Source organism: Nymphalis io, chromosome 9 (assembly GCF_905147045.1).
Source record: "Nymphalis io chromosome 9, ilAglIoxx1.1, whole genome shotgun sequence".
NCBI lineage: Eukaryota > Metazoa > Arthropoda > Insecta > Lepidoptera > Nymphalidae > Nymphalis > Nymphalis io.
This window is the reverse complement of record NC_065896.1, coordinates 9193223-9217265: the sequence shown is the minus strand read 5'-3', so window position 1 is coordinate 9217265 and position 24043 is coordinate 9193223. Positions and strand designations below refer to the sequence as shown.

At 30.5% G+C, this 24043-nt stretch overlaps 3 protein-coding genes across 3 annotated transcripts; all 3 read right to left on the bottom strand.

Moving 5' to 3' along the window:
- Nucleotides 1-3203: 3203 nt before the first annotated feature.
- Nucleotides 3204-4928, bottom strand: LOC126770905 (uncharacterized; the record flags this gene model as incomplete). The annotated part of the gene is made up of 1 exon (XM_050490514.1): nt 3204-4928. A coding segment is annotated over exon 1 (1725 nt), but the record flags the coding sequence as incomplete, so codon positions are not given.
- A 2239-nt stretch (nt 4929-7167) lies between these two features.
- LOC126770679 (uncharacterized) lies at nt 7168-15076 on the bottom strand. The gene is made up of 4 exons (XM_050490188.1): nt 14941-15076; nt 9919-10039; nt 8818-8917; nt 7168-8409 (listed from the first exon to the last, which is right to left on the bottom strand). The coding sequence occupies exons 1-4, from the start codon at nt 14980-14982 to the stop codon at nt 8292-8294; spliced, it is 381 nt and encodes a 126-aa protein (XP_050346145.1). The 5' UTR covers nt 14983-15076; the 3' UTR covers nt 7168-8291.
- Nucleotides 15077-20160: 5084 nt separating this feature from the next.
- LOC126770675 (uncharacterized) lies at nt 20161-21826 on the bottom strand. Its single transcript, XM_050490185.1, has 3 exons — nt 21730-21826; nt 21011-21134; nt 20161-20414 (listed from the first exon to the last, which is right to left on the bottom strand). Exons 1-3 carry the CDS (start codon nt 21766-21768, stop codon nt 20161-20163), a joined length of 417 nt encoding a protein of 138 aa, XP_050346142.1. The 5' UTR covers nt 21769-21826.
- Nucleotides 21827-24043: the final 2217 nt, after the last annotated feature.

The following is a 24043-nucleotide window of genomic DNA, read 5'->3' as shown; positions in this document are numbered from 1 at the left end:
CCATCTGTGGAGGGACATGCTCACCTGGATGGGGGAAAAGTTCCCCGACCAGGCGCAGGAGAAGATCCGATGACATTGTCAAGATGGTACACCATGTACATTAAGTTAGTATTCAAAATATTGTAATAATAAATAATAATTAATCGAAAACTAATATTCTTAAATTTATTCTTAAAAGAGAAGAAAGAGTTTTTTAATTCTATAGATTAAGATGAAATTATATATTAATTATATAATTAATATATAATTTCATGCATACAAAAGATTATGATGGCGGATGAATTTGACAATTTCTGGTATGTGGACATAAAACATTTTAATCTCTTAACAGGAAAATTGAAACCGAGGGTTTTTCTAGGTTATAAATAATTGCTACGATTCGATTTGTTGATTTATGGTTATTAAAGATACGTCCCAGAGATAACGCGCACCACAAATTTCATTTGCATGAAAACATGTCTCTCTGCTAGGCGTATAGAATAGAATAATTGAGATGATAAAATATGCATCCGTATATTTCATCCTTACATTATCATATATTACTTACAGTATTGACTATTTTTATTATTACTTACTAATTAATAGATCAGTCGTTATAAACATTTGTAAGAACTGCCATATCGCGAGATAGTACTTTTGTAAGTTTCTATAAAATAGTTAAAACAAAGTTGGCGCAACATTAAACTTCACCTTTTATGTTTCTTTAGATTATAATAAAATATTATAGAAAATATTTAATATTCATTATCTGTTATGGATCCAATAAGAGCTGTCACTTAAAAATCCATTCTTGCTTAGAGGAGAGTTAAGTGGTTAAAACAATTGTGTTGATTCCTTAAAATATATTGTTTTGCATAATTTGGTAATCAATAATAATAATAATGTACGTTATGTGTTTTTATGTATTTGGATGTACTTGTTTTTATGAACTGTAACAATACTCATACATTATTGTATTAAAGATCATTGATTAAAAAACTCAGCTCATATTTAACTTCAACAACTTATTCTATGTTCGTATTTATTACTATAACGTTTATCGGCACAGACCCTACTCGTACATAACCTACTGACAAATATTTTAATCAAAGACGCCTTTTTAACTAGTTAGTCATATTTCTAACCGCTAGTTTGTTCAGTAAAGAAAAAAATATATATGGTTCATTGATAGCTAACAAACTTTTTATAAGTAAAGTACGTTACGTTGCGGTTAGCCACGTTATTGTGCTTGTGTTGTGTTGAAATAGTTTGAAACAAAGCTATTTTCTTTTAATGTTTTATTGTGGCATACGTCAGATCAGTAGGGCTATACTGTGAGAACAAATTTGAAACTTACCAGTTACCACAAAAAACGGTCGTGAAATGTCAAAAATGATATGCGACATTGACCGAAATAATCATAACATTTCAATAATTCATGTAACAAAATAGTGTAGGTAACCATCACCGTAATTCGGTTGTCAATATTTCACGAGTGAGTAATGAACTGAATTCTTACAGAATACAATATGAAGAAATCGCATAAATATACTTTTAAAATTATATAGACTTAATAAACATATAATTATTTTTGGTGATTCTAACATAAAATATATAACTGTAGAACTTATATCAAGTCATTAAGAAGTAAAAAAGAGATGTAAACCTAATATTGTAGAATAGCATAAAATATTGTTGTAGAAATTTTGACGACATACTTAAAGAAGAATAAATATACAATACAATACTATACTCTCTGTCGAACTGGATTCGTAATACTATATTGTAGGATAATGTATAAGAGGATAAACTCTATTAAAATAGGTTCTCAGAAACGTATAAACAATTATAAAGTAAGTGCGATATTGGGTACTGTAAAACTAACGACTTTAAAGATAACTAGTTTCCGCCCGCGACTTCGCTCGCGTGTGAGGGGCGGGGTGGCCTTTGTCCGTTTCTGACCCCCCCCCCCTGATAACGTGTATGCAAAACTTCAGAAAAATGCAAAACATTAATAATATTATTTCGGATATAATATAATATAATGTCCTCCAGACCAAATTCGGCCACGGCGGCCAATCTCAACAAAGATTAGCCAACTGCGCAGGAGATATTATAGTGCACAAGTGTGAGTACAAACATAGGTGCACTCTCTATTCCTTAACTCCCATAATCCGATGGGACGGCAATCCGACACCGGGAAGAGTTCAGGCGCAGGACCAACGGCTTTACGTGCTTTCTGAGGCACGGGAATTTACACACTTCTAACTTCCAAACTCCGGGCTGCTACTGAGAATTTTCTGACAGAAAAACCCAATACCTTTTCATTGGCCCGATCTGGGAATTGAACCCAGGACCTCCGGATCTGTGGCCTTAGATCAAGCTACTAGACCAACGAAGCAGTAAGAAAAGGTATATTATTTAGATTAATATATCTTGGAGAAGAAACAAGAAGGCAGTTATTTGTCCTTACCTTATATTGGTTGGTAGTAAAATAATTTCTAATAAGTAAGAGTCAAATCTGCTATCGGTAACTCGAAAGTCATAATGCCAACCAGTTTTCTTTATATAATATATATTTGTCTTATATAAAATATGGGATACATTGGTAACCGAGCACAGTTTCAATGTTCTTTAAATGTTGATAGAGTTTGTGTATTCCGTATATAAATCGTTTTCGATTGCATTTACATATTTTGTTTCTAAGAACATATAATTTTATCGGGCGAGTCGATATGAAAATGTCTACATTTCTATACATTTACATATAAACAGACGTCAGACCGAGATGACAATATCTTCTCTATTCAAACTCAAAAGTGACATTAAAAATAAATTAGAAGTTAAATTTAAAACAGTTTGTTAAAAATAAAAACAAATGAAGAAATAATTTTGAAAAAACAAATAAGAAGTTTACTTATATTTATTAAATTTGTTTCTTTAAAACAGAACATCTGAACATTTTATAACGTTATCGTCATATGTATGTAGCTTTATAAAATCAACAAAGAAAAAAAATCTTTAATATAAATTTTTTATTTGATAAATCTAACTTTTTCACAAAATACCGTTTTCAACTAAAATTTAATCTTATATTCTACATATTTAATAAAGACAGGTAGTAAAATAATGTATATTTTTTCCTATATTATAAGTTTCCTCTATTTTGTTTATGTAACGTATTTTTTAGAGTTTTAATCAATATTAATATGACATATTTTTTTTATTTTATACTTACTCCATAATATTTCTATAACAAACACGATTGAACTTATTATGTACATGCAAATAAGTCCATAGAAACAGGATTTTAATATCTCCATTCCCATTGGTTTTAAAGAGTCATCTATTTTGTTTAATTTATCATACCGTAATAATGATTTCAGGATTATATCGTTCTTCATTTTCGCGTAGAGCCCTGATTCTACTATTTGTCTAATAACAAGAGAAACTTCAGAAGAAGCCGGCCAACGAGGCCGCATACTAAGACTTATTGGCATGGCCGTTACACGTTCATCTAGAATTTGTATAGCTTGGTTGTAAAATTTTAACTGCAACAAATCAGCCACAAGCAAAAATCTTTTACCGGCTCCAATATCTTTGATGTAACTTGAAACATTCGTCAGTTTCAACTTTATAAATTTATTTTCAATTGACGTATTGCGATAATATTCTAGAAATGCTCCCGAACCACCAACTCCATCTACAACTCGCATCGCTTGGTCCAATGTAGATATTTTCGGTTCTAAGATAGTTTTTTGTAAACCTTCGATAAGATTCCCTTGATATGATATACGAACAATTATACAGAACCAAATCCAAAAATTATACAAGCTGTTTTTTAGCCAGTAACGTGAACAGTAATTTATATTTTGACCGAGAAATAATCCCAGCATTTTAAAAATTATGTCAGAATCTGAACTATTTGCAATTTTATTAACGAGCTTCATTAAGAGAAACATAACGAAAAATCCCGCTATAATAAGTAGCGTTGACACGTTGATAAAGGGCAGAAGAATTTTAGCCCACTCGAGTATTTCGCGACGATTGGGCAAACACCAAACTACATTTATGCTATTATATACATAGGATACTTGTACAACAGAATATCTTTTTGTAGTCCAGATCAGGCCAGGTATTATTATATCTGCAACGTTGTTTACTAAGTCGTCCAAAAAATCAGCTGTGTTTGTATTAGAGCCTGAACTACGATTTTTGTATAAATTTATATCTAACGAAGAATTCAGTCTTTCCAGTAGTAACTTCAGTAGAATGCCGTCAACACCACCAACTTCAGTAATAGTATGATTTTGTTTTGTCAATTCAACGTAAGGTATGAAATGAAGAGCCGTTACTCGAATAGGACAATTATGAAAGTTATTGTATTTCCTTATAAAGAATGACTTGTTCAATTTCGTGTTAATATTCAAATCAAGTGCTGTATAATTAGCACAAGCTCCGTTTCCATAGGGTTTATATGTTGAATATCTGATTTTACCTTTTGTATCGATTCTTAATATAATAATATCACCGACATCGTTTTTCCAGGCTATTTTAGTGAATGTATCGACTGATTCAGTTTTTTTATTTGTCAAAATCATAATCACACGTATTGGAACAATAGTAGCTTGGTTTATCATTTCGAGAAAATATTCAAACTCATCTGGAGCGTGGGCAAAGAAAACAGTTTGATGATATAATACAGTTTTATGAAAATGTATGTCCTTAAATTGGTCATAGTCAATAATGTTAACTGTAACTACTGTACCTTTAAATTTTTTCAGAAAATGTGTTACGTTATTTTGGTCACTATGCCACCAAACAACGGACGTCAAGCGATTATATGTGTATACTTGATTTGCGATAATAGCTGCTTGATTAATTATTTCTGAACCGTTTAAAAATTTTCCAAATTCAAACAACGTAAGCAATATTGTTATATTTTTCATTTTTAATTATTATGACACTGGTGGTAATTATTATCACACTTTAAATGAGACGTTGGATTCGTATACTTCCATCATATTTTTTGAATATATTTCTTTTCAGTACACACCTATCGCTGCTTATAGCTAATACCGCATTTACACCTTTGCGCGTTTCGAAACGAATCAGGAGCACGCATGTGTAAACGAATGCTCTTCTTCCGCCTCGTGTTACGCCTCGCCAGAATGCTCGCGTCGGGTTCGGTCTTTTGTACACGAAACAAAAGGAATTGAGTGGCTAAGCGAACTAGTGCGAATGTAAACGAGCACTCGTGTCAGTATAAAGCTCTTGAATGTTATAACAAACAATTCGTCGAGCGGCGATGCGAATCACGAGCACGCATGTGTAAATGGAGTATGGGAGGTTTCATTAGTTTTGTCAGAGTGCCGCAAACATTTGATTAGTATGTAGATTTATTTACTTATTGTGTATATATTATTATTATTATTTTATTTACGACATAGTAATTTGTTATTCAATTAGGCGTGGACTATTGTTTGTATCTTAATTATAAAACACTTCTCAATATGTATATAAAGTACTGTAATTGTAATACATTGATAAAAATATTTATAATTATGTTAAATGTGAAATGTTCATTATCAATTGGATTAATGATTTAAATGAAGCGATTAATCTTTACTATAGTTTAAATGGTTCACATTGAATATATAAAGTAAGGAAATAGGCTTATAAACTCAGTAGAACAAATTTAGTTGGTTCATTAAACTTAATAATTTTCGGCCGCTCTGTGGAGTAACTTTGTGTTTATACACTAATAAATGAACTACTATACTGTTTTACTTCTCTGTAGATTTAAGAGACTAAGTTCGTACTTAAAACTACAACTTAGATTTAAAAAATTGAAATGTATATTCCGATTATTTATTCAGATGTACATAGAAGTAATGTTTTTTTTTATAAAATAGGAAGGCGGACGAGCATATGGACCACCTCATGGTAAGTGGTCGCCAACGCCCATAGACATTGGCATTGGTAAGAAATGTTAACAATCGCTTATATCATCAATGCGCCACCAACCTTGGGAACTAAGGTGTTATGTCCCTACCTTTGTAATTACACTGGCTCACTCACCCTTCAAACCGGAACACAACAATACCAAGTACTGCTGTTTTGCGGTAGAATATCTGATGAGTGGGTGGAACCTACCCAGACGAACTTGCACAAAGCTCTACCACCAGTACAGTACACACTATGGGGAACCTAAATATATTACCTATTTTTATATTATTTTCATTAAAATTATTTGAAAAAATGATTTATATACATTTAATACATTGATTTATCAAGTGTCCTAATAAATGGGAAGAAAAATCTCGATCTAAAAGGAGGTAGAGATTAATTTTAGTTTCTTTCTTTTTTAAATAAATATATGACCTCCTTTCTTATATGTTACTTTATTAAAGAAAAAAATATGTAATCAATATATTATCAGAAGCTCAAAATTGTTTAAGATCAAATAATTTAGGTTTTAATACAAAAAAAACTAAAGTGCTTACTTGTTCAATTGCGCAAATTTACTTTGTTCTTTTTTCACTCAGTAACGAATTAATATGAATTTTTGCATTTAAATTGTTTATGGAGAGTGCTACAAGCCTAACTTTATAGACCGAAACAATACACGATTTCGGTGGTATAGATCTGTAGTGTTAAATTAAATGTCGTCTTATATAGCTTCAGATTCGCTTTTGCGTGAAACCAAAAAAAACAACAAATACAATACTTTCTCTTTCTATAAGCAGGCTCTACATACGTATCCGCAATTATATGTATATATATATTAAAAATGGTCGATAATCTATGATCTTTAAGATATTCATAGACAATCTGTAATTTTAAAGATCTCACATTCACCTCTTATTACATTGTTTTTAAATCATTTTAGCTTTGGTGTTCTCACCGTTAATGTAAATAGATCAATTCTAAATCAAATTAAGAAGATAAATAAATATTTAATTGCATATTCAAATCTTTCATTATGTATAGTGTAATAATTTATATTAAAATTGTCTTTATGTGAGAACTACATACTGATTAGAATATGATTACCGCTAACGCATCTCAGTCGAAACATAGGATACAATAAAATGTATGAATCTATGGCGATGGCGTATAAAACTGCTATATAATTATATATTACATAATTATATGACAGTTTTATGTGATGAGAAAAAAAACATATTAAAAATAAATTGCATTTATTAAAACAGTTCTAAAATATTGGTGGTTACATAAAATGCAAGAAAAATATCAAAAACTTGTGTGTATTTAGAATTGTTTGGTTTTTAAAAGGTACATATGGTCTATTCTCTTTGATAAATATCAATACACAGTAGATATTTGAAGTTTTCCCGTACATCTAATCCGAGTTACATTAAATCCTTCTTAATATTAGCATAACAAAAACAATATATTATCTGTATTCTACACTGTATAATAAACGAAATTATGGTATTCAAGACAGGCTGATAGGAGACGACACATTGGTCGAGTCTAGACTCCAAAGTCTCGAACATCGACGTGTGGTGGCATCACTTCGGCTAGGCAAACGCGACCAAAACGCCGTAGATACACAGTGGAACTTCCCCGCCTACGTACGAAGCGCTTTGAATCCACATTTATTATTCGCAATGCAAAAGTGTGGAATGCTTTTCCTGAGTCCATATTTCCTGATAGGTACAATGTTGGTGTCTTTAAATCCAGGGTAAACGGGTTCCTTCTGGGCAGGCGCGCTACATCCTAGACCGTGACTAAACTTAAGATCAGGCAATTCAACGGTCAAGTGCTTGTCTATTATGTGTACAAAAAAAAAAGTTTGCGTATCATTTGTACATGGAAGACTAGCTGTAGTATTTTTTTATTATTACAAGTTATACAGATTATAAATTAACAAAGAACAGCACACCTATATCCTATGTTTTAAATACAGACATACAAAAAATATAAACCCTTAATCTATCTATGGACGAAATTGTAACTCTGGGTTATTTCTTAAAGCTTGTTTGTTGATTCTTAAATATTTGTAAACTGTATTTTTTATTAATGGAATGATATCAAGGCACATTATATTTTATAGATCATTTTGACAAGTTGATGTTTTACGATGAATCTTACATTTAAACACGCACACGTAAAGCGTTTACAATAATAAATATCAAATGCACAGATGAGCTTATACGAAATCAAGAAAAATAATTATTAATAATCGTAAATTTATAAAAACCATTTTTTTTAATGACAAATTATTTGTTAAAGTTTTAGAGACTCTAAATGTAGGTAAATGGTTATATGGAAAATAACGCGCTTTAGCCTCCACGCTGTGTCAGAACGGCATCAATAAGCAAAATGGCTCCGTTGATAATTGAAAGCGAAGCCTTTGCCAAATTTTTGTCCTTGAATTCGGATTTGGAATAGTTCTGGAATCTGAAATATAAAAATTACCGATATTATATTAATGTTTTTTAAACTTCTACCAAATATCTACATATCCATCTCTCTCTCTCTCTCTCGACTCTCACAAGATGTGAGAGCGATGTGTATATTTTACTATATTTAAGATTGTGACTTTGTATGATTTATTTGAAGCCTACAGATTTTCTTTTGTTATAGTCCTGTAAAATTACGATTCAAAGGTGCTTGTAAAAGCCTACTTGGATTACTTAAGTATATTTTGATTTTATTATCTAAATCGAATTAATTAATTAATTCAGATATAAATAGTCAAAAGCGAATAGTAATAAAAGTAAAAAATAGCATTTTGTGTTTATATAGTTCAATGTCAGTGGCAATTAGTCTCCTGTTTAGTTTGATTAGCGTGTTTTTCAAAATTACCTGTCAATCAACACAGCCCCGCTAGCAACGAACAGAGCAACACCCACAAGCGAGTAGAAAATATCGATGCGTTTGTGAGCCTGGGTCTGCATCACGTAACCTAGAAATGATTAAAAAAATAATTATAAATAATCCTATGAGTTATCACTTACTCCGTTGGTTGCCTGGAAGAGATCGCTATGTAGCGATAAGGTCGCCAAAATTGTATATTACTATTATTAATGACGAGCCGTTTGGCGTGGTTGGTAGATACCTGCCTTTCACGCCGAAGGTTGTGGGTTCGATTACCACCCAGGATAGACATTTGTGTGCACGAAATGTGGTGCACCGTGATGTCTGTTTGTCCTGAGTCCGGGTGTAATTATCTATATAAGTATGCATTTACAAAAGAAAAGTAGTATATGTAGTATATCAGTTGTCTGGTTTCCATAGCTTTGCTTAGTTTGGGATTATTATTATTATATTTATGCTGAATCCATTTTGTATTTCCTTTTCTTCTCTTTGTGGTGTACAATAAAGTATAAAGTAAAGTATAACTATATCATGTATGATAATACCTCCACAGTGCATAATTATATTATTTTATTTAAACGGCGATGAAACCTTGCGATCGAAAAGCTGCAAGTTCGATTCTGTATTATGCTATTGTTCCTGCTTCGAAAACACGCTTTACCCTAAATTTGCAGATGAAATAAGTACCTATATTATTATTTTTCTAAACAAGAGGCATATCGTCTTTTTATATATTTATAAATAAATGACGTTCTTCTTACCCCCAGTGTAACTCGACTAATAACTTGACTGTTGTCAAGTTATGAAGTTTAAAAGCGACATCGGTTAGTTGTAATTACTTATTGACTATCAGTGAACAATATATATAACTATATCATTTTGCAGAATAAAAAAAAAACAATAAACTATGATCATCTACGTTATACATAGATGGGTGGGTTTTGTATAGTAAGTGCATGTTATTACGTATAGCTAAATAGTTTTAGTAAAATCGGAAATGGTGTCTTGTAACTTCAATGCAAAAAGATATTTTAGTAGTCAGACAATTTCGATACTTTTAGCGTTTTAAGATATGCAAAATAGTCTTACCAGCAGCAGCGCCAGCAAATATGATGAGGTAGCCGATGAAGGTACCGGTGACCAGCATGCCGATGTCCGCATCGCCATTGTAGCTGTGGTAGTGCAGCGCGACGCAGGAACACGTCAACGCCTAGAAATTGAAAACATTTTTGAATTAGTTCTCTTGAAAATACTTTATTTGAATTAACCAATCAATCCAGTTGCATCTTCTGTTTGTTGAATATTTATCGATTATTTTCAACTGTGCCGTTGATTCTTGGTAGCAATCCTTTTTAATGCAGAACACGAAGTTCAGGGCTAATTAAAAGTCAGGGCCGAATAGTAAAAGGATTTTTCTCTCAAGAAATTATTAGTAGCAGCCAGATTTTAGTGTTGTGCTTTAGAGCGTCGGAAAGCACGTCCTTGGCGTACCCTTGACCTTGACGTACCTTTGTACATTACTTCTAGGATTGCACATTTTTGCATTATAACATCTTATTTACAGTTAGTCTCAAAAGAGACTGACTCTCGATAAGAATAGCTGTCGTGGCCGAAATTTGTATGATTAATATTCTGTTTTTTAAAATAATTGTTAATTCTATATAAATATTAACTGTTTAAAATAACTTTAAAATACTATGTGTTTTATTACCAGTATGGTTAAATTAGAGAGTACTAAGATGGTTTAATTAAAATGAATTAATAACATTCTTCTATAATAAATAAAGTAGCGAATAATAATAAAATATTAACTAATTAAAACATACATTACAAGCCGACACAGCTTGAATTTTGATTACGTAACAGGATATTGAATTGCCCTTGAAGATAATTTTCACACATTACCTTACGAATGCTTTGAGGTTATAGTGTTAGGAAGAAGCGAGACACGCTTACTTGTTATTTAAATAGGTATTTTAATTGACAATTATTGTGTCTATATCTCCAATACTAATGTTTTTACATAATATTTACGTTTCGCTTATGATTCTTGTAGAAGTAATACAAATATTACAAGGAAATGAAATGAATACTTGCCATTACCGATAACATCAACGAAATTTTGTTATATGTTTAAGTATATAGGTAAACAAATAGGCCAATGATAAATGATCACTTTATGCTTTAAGAAATATGAATTAGTGATAAAAGAGCAGAAAGTTTATATGGCGATTGATTGAACCCCGGCGGGCCTGTAGGTATGTAGGCCTGTTGTGTACAACACAAAGATTCGTCACCAGTTAAAACATTAAGTATAATATGTAGAAGTAATTATTTTGTAATAAAACACTATGACATAATATCAGTACATAATATCAATTTTACTGGTGGTAGAGCTTTGTGCAAGCTCGTCAGGGTAGGTACCACCCACTTATCAGATATTCTACCGCAAAACAGCAGTATTTGGTATTGTTGTGTTCCGGTTTGAAGGGTGAGTGAGCCATTGTAATTACAGGCACAAGGGACATAACATCTTAGTTCCCAAGGTTGGTGGCGCATTGGTGATGTAAGCGATGGTTAACATTTCTTACAATGCCAATGTCTAAGGGCGTTTGGTGACCACTTAGCATCAGGTGGCCCATATGCTCGTCCGCCTTCCTATTCTATAAAAAAAAAAGTCCAAAGTCCAAAAGTTTATAAATTAAAAGACTAATGATGCAAATTCATTCATGCAGATGCACAGACATTCAACTCATACAATATAGAGTAAATTACGTCGGGCGCGGATAGATTCAGATTTCTTAGACAATATTTATCAGACGTAGTTTTAAAACATAGTCATTACAAATCTGTAATTTTGACTAAATGATTTTTATAAAAAAAATTATATAATTTTCTTTTTTCGAATCCCGACTTCTACAAGACTTTTGCTATATCCGCCTGTCAAATATGTTATACGTCATCTATATATTATTATGTATGTATGTATGTATGTTGTAACGTTACTTATAATTTTAGAACTCATAAAATAGAGATGGACCATATTATGAAAATAATGCAATAATTAACTTAGTATGTACTTTTTTTTAATATTTGTAAATATCTACATTTAATAGCTAATTAAAGGCAATTATTAAGATTATTAATAATCATTCAAACAACACGAATAGTATTAATAAGCATTCAAACAATGACATAATTTCGGGACATAATTTCATTTAGGCGTGGTGACGTAATATCAACGAGTTTGAAGGTTCATAAACTGGTAGGTGATGTCATTACACGGTTAGGTTTAAAATGCAGGTCACAAACACACGAGGTTATCGAGGCAATAGACCTTGTTGTGCTTATAGTGATATTCATCACTGGTAAAAGATTAACATTATTTTTTATACTTAAGATTGCCAAAAATTAAATTGTATTAATATGGCCTAATGTCGAACACTTGGGACAAATTATTACAATTATAAGAAAAATATTAACAGGAAACAATGTTTTCGGTTTATATGTCATTATTGAAATATATACAACTCATATTCGTTAATTAACTAGTATACAAAATAATGTTATGAAATTGAATTGAAAATACAACTTACTAACAGATTTGTTAATTATTCATTCCTGTTCAATTAATTCGGACATTTTGTAACCAAATTATTCTAGAATAATAGATTTTAAGAGAAATGTCAACCAATGTTTAGTTTCAAAACTATATACTAAACAGCTGTAGAAACCAAAAAGTTATGAAAAATGAAATTATATTATAAACAAATTGTGATTCTATGTTTTTTTTATTACTTCAATGCAATGACTCCGTTTTCAGTTCATTAGGAATTTTCAAACATCGAAAGTTCAATTTGAGAAAATGCTAAGTTTAATATTATATTTACAATAATAATTATAGTTATAATTATTTGCACTTATACCTAAGGTTAATGTATTTATGTAAAAAAATATTAGCAATTATTAATATTATAACAAAGCAATATATGTATATTTTCATATAATATGCCAGTGTATTATCAAGTATGGTAGTAACATTGAACACTTCTAGGGTCATTGAATTTGCCTTGATAAAAATCATGATAGGAACAGCATTACTCAGTTTACATATTAATTAAACTGTAACTTCAAGTTCATAACCTTTACTTAGTATAGAAGAACCATTAGCACTGCAACTTACCGTAAATAATGAAATTATCCGACATTTAGAGACTTCTTATTTACTATAATCTTTAGTTATTTATTTGATATATATATTTCACCAATATAATATTAAAGTAATATTATAAATAAAAATCAGCTTAATAGTTTAACAAAATTATATTAAATTATAAAAAATAAGGTGTTTATTAAATTGTTTTAACTATTTACTATTGATGTTAATTGTATTTAAGTTTATGATACTAAATTTTGGCTTTTGAATGTAGGTTAATTGGAAGTTAAGAAGTGTATGTAATGATCGTTAGTTTTGTTTTGTTTCATCCTATAATGCCTTATGACACACTTGACTTAATCTGAAAATCCAGTTGTTGACCATTAAAATTTTTTCATTTAGATCCTATTATTTGTAAAGGTAATTAATCTTTAATTTTTTTTTACTGAAATATAGAATGATCAATTAAAAAGAATTCAACACTGTTCAAAACTCAAGTGTTCGCATATTATTACAAATAAATTAAAGAGTAATTTTCTGCTAATCATATAATTAAAAATAACCAGTGTAAGCCATGAATTATATCACATATTATAGAGTTGTTCATATAAAAAAATACCTAACATGGTAGCCTTGCATATTATTGATGGTGTAATGATCGATATAGATAAATGTCCAATTTATGATGAAATCCAAGTATGTAAAATAGTTTAAGGTAAACTTGATTTTTATATCTTACAATCAAACTAATTTGTTTGACTGAATTTAAAAAATTAAGAAAGCGTACATTCAATAGTAAAATCGAATTAAACGTTTATTTTGTTAGTTGTTAGTGTGCATGATTCATTAAATACTTAAATAAAAACCTAACGTAAATGAAAATAATATTCAAAGAACGGTTTTAATTTTTTTTTTATTTGGTAATCCAACAGTAGATACAGTACAACTTTATAACTTCAGTACAATTAATCAGTATGATCTAAACACAATTACTTATTTATTTTATTTTATGTATATATATATTCTAAGAAAAGTATATTATTAAAACTAACAGAGATTTCATGAATAAAAACAAAACAAAGGGAAAAAACTATGTATAGCCTATTCCAACCACAAGAGGATTACTTCTCTTGGGCTTACGCCCAAATAAACAACTTTGACACCAATGTCCTTGGTGTATTGGTGTCTATTACGTGTTGCCTTTAAAAATAATAACATTTAAAGTTAAATCATTATTCCTAAGTTCCTTAAAAATTGTCAAGGTTATGCGTTATATGTATGCAATTATTTAAAAAAAAATTAAAATGTACACAATACCAGTTTTTACGACGAAGTTCCTCCTACAGATAACCTCGACTAGGGCCATAACGGATAAGAATAAGTCGATCGTTAAATCCGAGAATAAAGATAGCGCTAATCAAGGCGGTGATGACCGATATTCAAAGAATTCAAAATAAGAAAAAATAAATGTTGTCGTACTGAAATCATTGTATTTGTCATTAAACATTTGAATCATCGAGTATTACTAACAAAATTTATCATAATATCATAATTGTTGAGCATTTATCATTTTATTTTCGCAATCAGCTATGCAAATGCGAAGAAAACTAGTTGAAACGGTTAACAGCATAAATATAATATACATATGTATACTTACAACTTATTTTTACGTTTCAATTTTATGAAAACGTTTCAATATTATATACGATATAAGTATCATGTACCAACCATAAAGGTTGGTACATGATACTTATATCATATATATAGTATCATGTACCAACCATAAAGGTTGGTAGATGATACTTCGTATACCTGTTTCGTTTTGATTAGAAAATCAAAACAAAACAGTAACGCCGCACCCTTTTCTATATAGAAATCGGTAAAATAGCTATAATTTCTGTTTATACCTTTCTAAAATCGCAAATATAAATTATAATTACTATATATGAACTTACCAGTTCCAAAAATTTAATAATAGATAATCTGCTTATAGCCATTTTCAATTCACTTGAAAAACGAACACAGATTTTGTTTACACTAGCGATGTAGATGCGCACGAAACGTAGGTTGTAGACTGGTTTACGTTCGAGAATCGAGAGAAGTTGGCGCGGCACACTGAATGACGAAGCATGACATCATAGCTGGTGGGCCCACAATGTTTTCGCAAGAAAAAAATTATTAACTCTTAAAATACATTTTTTTTTCAACTTTAATTTAGGTCATAAGTGTTATTAGATATTTCTAATTATGTGAATTTTATTTAAATAAAAAATCGGCATTAAATATATTATTTATAATATGTATAAGTACGTCAACGTATTTTTTTTATAAAATTATTTCTTATGACTGTTGTAATAGAAATGTCTTTATTTAGCAGAGACTACAATATAACTTTCTTAATAACATTTAGTTTGCCAATAAAAACGAATCACAGCCTTTACAAAAAAAACTTAGTTCAGTTTGAACAAAGAAAAAGCATTTTCACTTAAATTGTGTAATTTTAAAATAAAAACAGCCCATTGTTTCAATAAAATACTTAAAGACCTACCTAGGAACCTACTGAAAAAATATTTATTTATCACACACCATGATAAAGGATAATATTTCGTAATGACCTTGAATTAAAAAAACTGTCCCCGATTATTAAAATGTATTGTCACAGGACGGGAAGCAGTTACCCCCTATCTTTATGCATGACATCATACACCAGTTAAACGAATACACGCACTCTATCGAGCAGTTTACACGCAATCGTAGAATTTTTATAATACCAAGAAATTTATTTATATCTTTTACTACTACTTATCAAGTCTCGTATAAATATCTCACCATAAGTCAAGATTGGTCCTTTTAGGGTAAAATGAAGTATGATAAAGCCATTCAACGAAACAGTTTTAACATGATAACTAATCACGAGACCTACTCCTAAGTCATTTTTATATAAAAAAAATTAAATAACATATGATTAATTCAACAAATTAATTAAAAATATATGAAATTGCGCATGTATTTCTACTGCTATTAAGACGTATTAAAAGAGCGATATACTATCAAAGCTTTTATTATAAAACAGCCTTACTTTAAAGTATACATTTTAGTTGAATCACGTTTTGCTATTTGGATTGAATAGTCTCTTCAAGTCAGTATCTTATTAGTATTTCTAGGCTAGTTACTAATTAAAGTTGACATCCTTATTATCGTTGATTAGAAAACCGACGCAAGTTTTTTATTTAAACATGAAAATAAATGAACATAATACAACAATGTTGCTTCAATGCTTATCGGTGGACACACATTTGGCATATTTTCATCGGACACATGCCTGCATGTTTGCATTCTTACAATGTTTTCCATCACCGTCGTGCAGGAGACGAATCAACACAAATTAATCACACAATTATCACATGAAAATTCAGTGTTGCTAGGTTTGAAACCGCGATATTCAACTAAGATTCATAATAAGTTCTAACCACTGCAATATGTATGGACATCGTTATTACGAGTACTGTACATTCATGAATTACTTATGTATAACAGGTTGATATCATTGTCGCCAACGCTTTATACTATTGTACATATGATCGGGGTATCAAATTAACTTGTTTCGAGGATAAATATATAAGATCCATCGTTATATTCATATTAACTATTTCACAATGTAGAATACGTATAGCTATATTAAATATTTATTTAGCAATAAGTTATGAAATAGTAATATAAAAAAATAAAATAATTAAAAAAATAATAATTTATGAAATAGTAAATTAACATGAATTATTTATTTTTTAATCATACGAAACAGGTCACGGTCTGATAATATAAGTTAGTAACAAATATACATATCTGATTGAGACCCTAAATATATATGGATAGCGCGATTACGGATAGGTATATTGATTTAAAAAAACTAAACCTTAAATATAATTTGTATACATTATAGCACAGTATACAAAAATATTATATGATACAAAAAGTTTCAACTCATCGCTTGATTCCGAAAGTCGGTAAGAATGGGGCGAAAAAATTTGATACTTTATAAAGTCTTGATTTCGGTACTCGTACTCTCAAAGCTCTCTTTTCTATAAACAACATCGTGGAAAATTGCCACTTGCCTATTATAATTACTTAATAAATCATTTGTAAATTACAAGTTTTTAAAAATAGCGCTGACCTTTCTTTACGCGGAATGTGAATCATCTGGGTTAAGCTGTTGAAATACTTTACAAAGTAGCATATTGTATTTTGTTTGAAGATTCGATTAACTTAATAAGTGATCGTTGTAAATAAAAATAAAATGTTTTTTTGTGTCTACCTCTTATTTACCTTACTGTTTTTCTTACTTGGGTGTACTAGAAGTTTTGTAAGGGATAAATATAAGAAATAACGAGAAAAATACTGTTAAAAATTAATTACAAGACTTACGCAATCCATTAAACGATTCGTCCTTTCCTCATTGGCTCAAATTTGTAGATCAAATAAAGTAAGCAAGACGTTACACTCAATGAATATACTCACAATGTATTACTAACAGTCTTAAAATGTTGCGTTCATCATTAGCGCTCTCTTTATTGTTCACAATTGTGGTTTAATTGCTGTAAATACAGAGTTTTCTGGTATACATTCATAACTTTGTGGTAGGGCTTTGACCTTTGCACAAGCTCAATTGGATAGGTTCCACCCACTTATCATTTATTCTGACAGTAACCACGATTTTTATGCCTAGGCCTACTAGGCCCCGGACAGACCCCCTCGACCCCCAGCCCAAAACAATAATATAATTTCACTCTAACAGTTTCGAAATGGCCCTTGCATGTATATGTCCGGGTCTGAGTAACAGTGAGTCAGTGTAATTACTCCTCCACAAGGAACAATATAACATATTACAAATAAAATATAAAGTAATAATTATGTTCATTTTTAATGGTGTTATAATAGACAAAGAAATCATAAAAAAAGCTTGTGCACGTGCAAAGTTAGGGCTTGCTGGTATGTTAACTTTATTATTATAATATTTTAACCTCACCTATAAGGTAGGTGTACTATAACAAATACGTCATTTGTTCACTCGTGTAATAATATGCGTATGTTATGTATAAATGTAATGCTATGCCAATGGAAAGGGTATAGCAATACTCATGTAACGCTATACATTCCATATAAAATTATACCATGTTTGCTCCGATTTGTCGACGCCGCAATCTTACATATTATCAGCTCTATTTCAATGATTTTTTGTGGTAGATAATCCGTTTATTGAAAGGGTTATAAGCTAAGTACTAAGGTAGTTAATCCATTAAGGAGGTGAGCAGTATACGTAAACGATATCTAACTTGGCCAACTGTAGACAAGTTATAAGTTAAGTATGTAAGAACAGCCATGTGTTTTAACGCGCGTTTTTGAAAATTTACCGCGCGGTGTGCCATAAGTGGAATACTTAAAAGCAAAGAAGAATTGACTTCAGAAGTTTACCTGAATGTTCGTGAATAATTTATTTGTATAAAACTTAACAATATCCAATACCAATTAAATTGAGATGAAACCACACTGGAGACATTTTGGTACCAAAATTATCATTAAATCAATTCGTAAATTAAAAAAAATAAAAGTACCCGAACATAATTCTCTAAATATATTGTATGCCTATTGAGAACCTCCTTTTTGTAGTTGGTTAATAAAACAATTTCATTGGATACAGCTCTATCTAGCGACAAATTTTAAGAACGATATGAATACATTCACCTACATTACAATTTCAAACGGAACCACTTAGTTCATTACTGCTTCGATAGATGCCGCTGTAAGAACATTATAACTATGTTGTTAAATAATTAAAACATCATCAAGGTTTAAATTGTGTATGTATTGTATGCAAATTATTAACGTGTGTAATTAATATTTTGATGTTAAGAATAGCTTTGTGAAAGTTTAAAAGAATTTTAACGTGGATGGCTTGTCAGTATTTAGTATAATTGCAACTATTTATTTTTATACTTCATTCAACATTCAACGCTTTAATGTTCCACAATCCTTGAAGGATCTTATAAAAAGATTGCGGTTTTCCGATTGATATTCTAAGCACATGACAAGTGTGCCAATCATGGTCAAATCTACTTCCTACATTGTTGGACAAGCAATTTGGTTATTTTCATCAGTATTTCCATCCAAAAAGGATTTGCTTATTTAATAATTTTATATGAATAATCAAAATTTATTTAACATTGCAATTTAAAATATAGAGCAGATGTATTTAATTTACAAAGGGAGAGTGTAGAGAGTATAGTATCTAATTTTAATAATTTTGTTCATACGCAAAATCTTTGCTTGACATTAACAACTCACCAGTTGTTAAAATAATAAAAAAAATCAGAAAAACATACTGAATTATATTGGCTTTGCCTATTTATATAATATTTTAAATTATATCCCTGAATAAGTGTATGTACTTCTATAGGTACTTCTACGATAGACGAACTATATTATTATAAATTATGACAAATACAAAAACCTGTAAAAGATAATAAAATGTAAAACACAATAAATAACATTATCTAAATATGTATTTGTACAATAATTTAAGGACTACATCGCTTTGTAGACTTAGACCGTACGCTGTCTTGGTCCCCTTGCGCTGAACACAGAGCTAACAGCGTATCTAACAAGAGAAGGGCCGCTAAAGCTAATGCACAAACAGCTGTCGCATGAGCATGGCTTCGACGGAGACAGTCCGGTATATCTCGCCACCACTGCAGTGTTAGTCCACCGCAAGCTCCATACAACACGGCGCCGGCAGCTGACCACCACGCGTCAATGTAAGGGTCAGCCGCCGCAGATATCGCCTCACCTTGTTAAGACAACTTTCATTAGGGTGAATCGCTGTAACTGGTTTTATCAATGTTAATATTATGATTATGAGTTCGTATTAACACAAGGCATTGATATAAATAACCTTACTTTTTAACTCATCATATAATAATATCTCTCAAAATGAACTTTTAATTAATACAAGGGCAACACTTGCGTATTCTTCCAAAAAATATTTTTTATAAAATAAAACTACATTACTAAGAAGCCGCATTTATACTTTATTAAGATTTAAAAAACATAAAATATATAAGTCATGTTGGTCACTCTAAGAAGTGTTAACTGTGTAAAATAATCACGAAATAACTTCACACTTACACACTGGCGTCTTCGTCAAATTGCTCACTGTCCATGTAAGCGAGGCTTAAATCGAACAACATCAAGAGAGCGTTGAGAACCGATAACGATCCGACGATCAAGGCTGCGTTATGATCCCCCGTCCGAGGATATATCGAGGTCTTTGTCCTCGCAGACAGCACTAAGCCACCGCTCACAGAAAACAAACCGATTCCCAATATCCCAAAATACATGTCTTGAACAAGATCGAGAGGCGCGAAAAGCATTTCACCTAAAAGTATCCCGTTTTATAATTATATAAAGACGATAATTTATGAATTGTTCACTTAAAGCTGGGTAGTAGGTATAGAAAAATGGTTTTTATTGTGGATTAGCTAACTAATAATTAATTCACGTGCAAATATCTCTCGTCTTGATCTATAAAAAATACCGAAATCTAAAATCCAAATATAAGCGAAAATAATTAATTGATGGCACCGAAATCATTGCTTAAAGTATAAATGCGACTTTTTAAATGATATACATAAGTATTGATCAGATGTTATCGATCGTGTCGGATTGTCATTTCGATACCCTTCGGACTATAAGAACAGAGAATTCACCTCTGGACACACAGATGAAATAATATATATTTATTTGCAAATATATTTTACGTAACTAGCCTCCAATAAAAATAGCTTTTCTGACTGAAGTCGGCCATTACACCACAATATTCCATGTAGATAATTAATTAATAACGATTTATCGATGTAGTTTTATTAGGCACGACTCAATTCCCTATTTAATACTTAATGATTCGAAATAACGAATATATCACGTGTCACGTGTGTCGAAAGAATACAACCACAATATTATATATACGCTTACCAACAATTTCCCCCGAGAGCACGATGATGTACCCTACGTATGTCCCTGAACATAGCATTAATGTAGGAATATCAGTAAGGTCGAAGCTATAGTGGTGTAATGTAAGACAAGCTACTGCTAACATCTGCAAAAATATATTATTTTATCGAAATATGATAGAGCTTAATTATTGAGCCCTATAGCGACAACCAAGAAAACTCAGAAATAAAATAAAATATCGTTCTTCTAAGTGTGTACTTTTTTATTTGATTTGATAAAAATCTGCAGTTTCTACAAAAATAATAATCACTACAAAAAATATATCTATTTAAATATATAAATATTTAAAGCATTTGTAATGTCAAATTTGTTAACAAATAAAAATTTTCACTTTGTACCATTAATTGAAAACACGATTTCATACTTTTTAAAATTTTAACTTAATATATATAGTCTGACAAAATATGAATGATAATGTATTTGCTTCGCCTATACTATCGCTTAGGCACATATATAATACCATCAATAATATTAAGTAATTTGTAGTTTCATGAAGTCACTTGTCAATACATCACCATAATTAAAGGCCTCATAATTCTGTGAAAGTGTGTCGCGCTATAAATTGAATAAGCCGGCATAGTTAATTGATTTTACTGTAGTATTATATAATGTTTTTAAAATCATAACATATTACAAGTTTTTCTTACATGTGTGATTTAGGTGTTGTCGCGAACACTTACCAATTCAAACAATTTGATTACACATGTAGGTATTAACATTTTAGCATATATATTTTTGAATAATTTGTAGTAAAAATTTAAATCTTCTAATATCTTAGGTAAATGACATTTGATATTAATAGATTAAAAACGCATTGTTGCACATGTGATATTTGTTTAGGTATCGTATAATAAGGTATCATATAATAAAAATGACATTACTTTTAATTTTTTTTTTTACAAATAAATATCACTAGCTAATTGTTGGTCTGAGTTGCAATACCTCAAATTATTTTGTTAATAATTTTCCTATACGATTTACACGGCACCTTGTTGATGGTACTTAGCCAGAAACCAGAAAGCTTCACGTAATTGTCAACAACAACAATTGTACCTTTTAAGTTTCAACTCAATCGGATGAACGATATGTTCCACGTATAAAATATGGACACCTTTATAAGTTCTATATACTTACATATAAGATTTAAATAATTTTTACTTTCCTAAAATTATTATGAACATGTATATGTAAAGCCGAGATGGCCTAGTGGTAAGAACGCGTGAATCTTAACCGATGATCGTGGGTTCAAACCCGGGCAAGCACCACTGAATTTTCATGTGCTTAATTTGTGTTTATAATTCATCTCGTGCTTAACGGTGAAGGAAAACATCGTGAGGAAACCTGCATGTGTCTAATTTCATTGAAATTCTGCCACATGTGTATTCTACCAACCCGCATTGGAGCAGCGTGGTGGAATAAGCTCCAAACCTTCTCCTCAAAAGGGAGAGGAGGCCTTAGCCCAGCAGTGGGACATTAACAGGCTGTTACTGTACTGTACTGATGTATATGCATTAAAATTAAAAATATATATATATTATTGGTTCTAAATAATAAAAGTAAAATATGTAAGTTAATCTAAATATTAGGTCCTAGGTAATACAACGGCTTTATTAAAAAAAAACAAGGTAAACGATATCCTATCTACTAACATAACTAATAAATAACTTTAGCTTAACATTAAAACTCAGAAGCTTATCGCCTTTTCTTAACTAACGTAACTGTACCTTTAAAGTTATATCCATGTAAGAGTATCTTCAGCTCATTATAATAAATGATATTATTAAAAGCAACATTATAACGCAAAAGTATCAAGTTAATATTTTGTCTATGTATATTTTTTTTATCTCCCATAATACAACTACTTTTTGTATATTAATAATAGGTTGACAGACTGGCAAATGAGCCACCTGACGGTAAATAGTCATCACCGCTCATAGACGCCGGCACTGTAAGATTATTTGCTCGTGCGCCACCAACCTTGGGTACGAAGATGTTATATTCCATGTGCCTATAGTTACACTGGCTCACTCGCTCGTCAAGCAAAACAATACTATGTATTGCTGTTTGGCGCTAGAATATATGATGAGTGTGATGCTTGCACAAAGTCCTAGTACTAAGTAAATTTTGATATAATTATCAACTATGACTTAAAAATTTAAATTATATAATATAAATCTCGAAACTAAAGTTTATTTTTGGTACTTAAAAATCCTAAATTTTACACTTCATTGTCAGGAATGTATAATAATTCCATTTATTTATTTTCTCCGACCATTATTTATATATTTACTTGTTCTCACTTTAATTATTTTAGTTTTGTTTAAGTTTAAATCTCAACTAGTTTCGTATTTAACGAAGGTAAGGAGTTTTATGATGCAGTAAAAGTTAAGTGGAAATAACCGGCGCGTTTCTAGATTTATTCGCTTAACATTTAAACTTGCTATCGTTAAGTGTAAAGGTTAGAATCTATATTAATTTAGTAATATGAATTAATCAGCGTCCGTTAATTTATTGCAGTTACAAAATGAGAGTAATAATAATACAAATGGTTAGTAATTATTCGCGAATTAATTAGTCAATTATCGTTATATATCAAAATTACAGTAAAATAAATTAGTAGCGTAGGCAAGCATCACTCAGTTTTCATGTGCTTTATGTTTATAATTTATCGTTTACGGTGGTGTATTATCTTCAAAAAACCTTTATATTGGAAAAAATTGTCACATGAATGTCCACTGACTTTGGAGTTACGTAGTGGAAATGGCTCCAATACCTTACGAGGACGCAGACACAGTTGTGAAACATGAACTGGCTATTACTTTACCTTACAGTGAATATAATTTGTATTGTTAACTTATTATATATTTTTTTTGTAATAATCAATAACTATTTTCTATGAAATAAAAAAACTAATAAAATGACGCTTTTACGATAGTCAACAGGCCCTTCTTGTCGTGACAATTTCGCACCGTTTGTCATCCGAATAAAAAAACC

What these genes read in the sequence shown, in the direction of transcription:
- LOC126770679 (XM_050490188.1), bottom strand. Translation starts at nt 14,982, where the DNA reads ATGGCTATAAGCAGATTATCTATTATTAAATTTTTGGAACTG. An exon ending in TTATTAAATTTTTGGAACTG is followed by an intron (nt 10,040 to 14,940) that starts GTAAGTTCATAT and finishes TTCAATTTCTAG; the next exon opens with GCGTTGACGTGTTCCTGCGT. An exon ending in ATTTGCTGGCGCTGCTGCTG is followed by an intron (nt 8,918 to 9,918) that starts GTAAGACTATTT and finishes AATCATTTCTAG; the next exon opens with GTTACGTGATGCAGACCCAG.
- LOC126770675 (XM_050490185.1), bottom strand. Translation starts at nt 21,768, where the DNA reads ATGTTAATACCTACATGTGTAATCAAATTGTTTGAATTG. An exon ending in TAATCAAATTGTTTGAATTG is followed by an intron (nt 21,135 to 21,729) that starts GTAAGTGTTCGC and finishes ATATTTTTGCAG; the next exon opens with ATGTTAGCAGTAGCTTGTCT. An exon ending in GCTCTCGGGGGAAATTGTTG is followed by an intron (nt 20,415 to 21,010) that starts GTAAGCGTATAT and finishes GGATACTTTTAG; the next exon opens with GTGAAATGCTTTTCGCGCCT.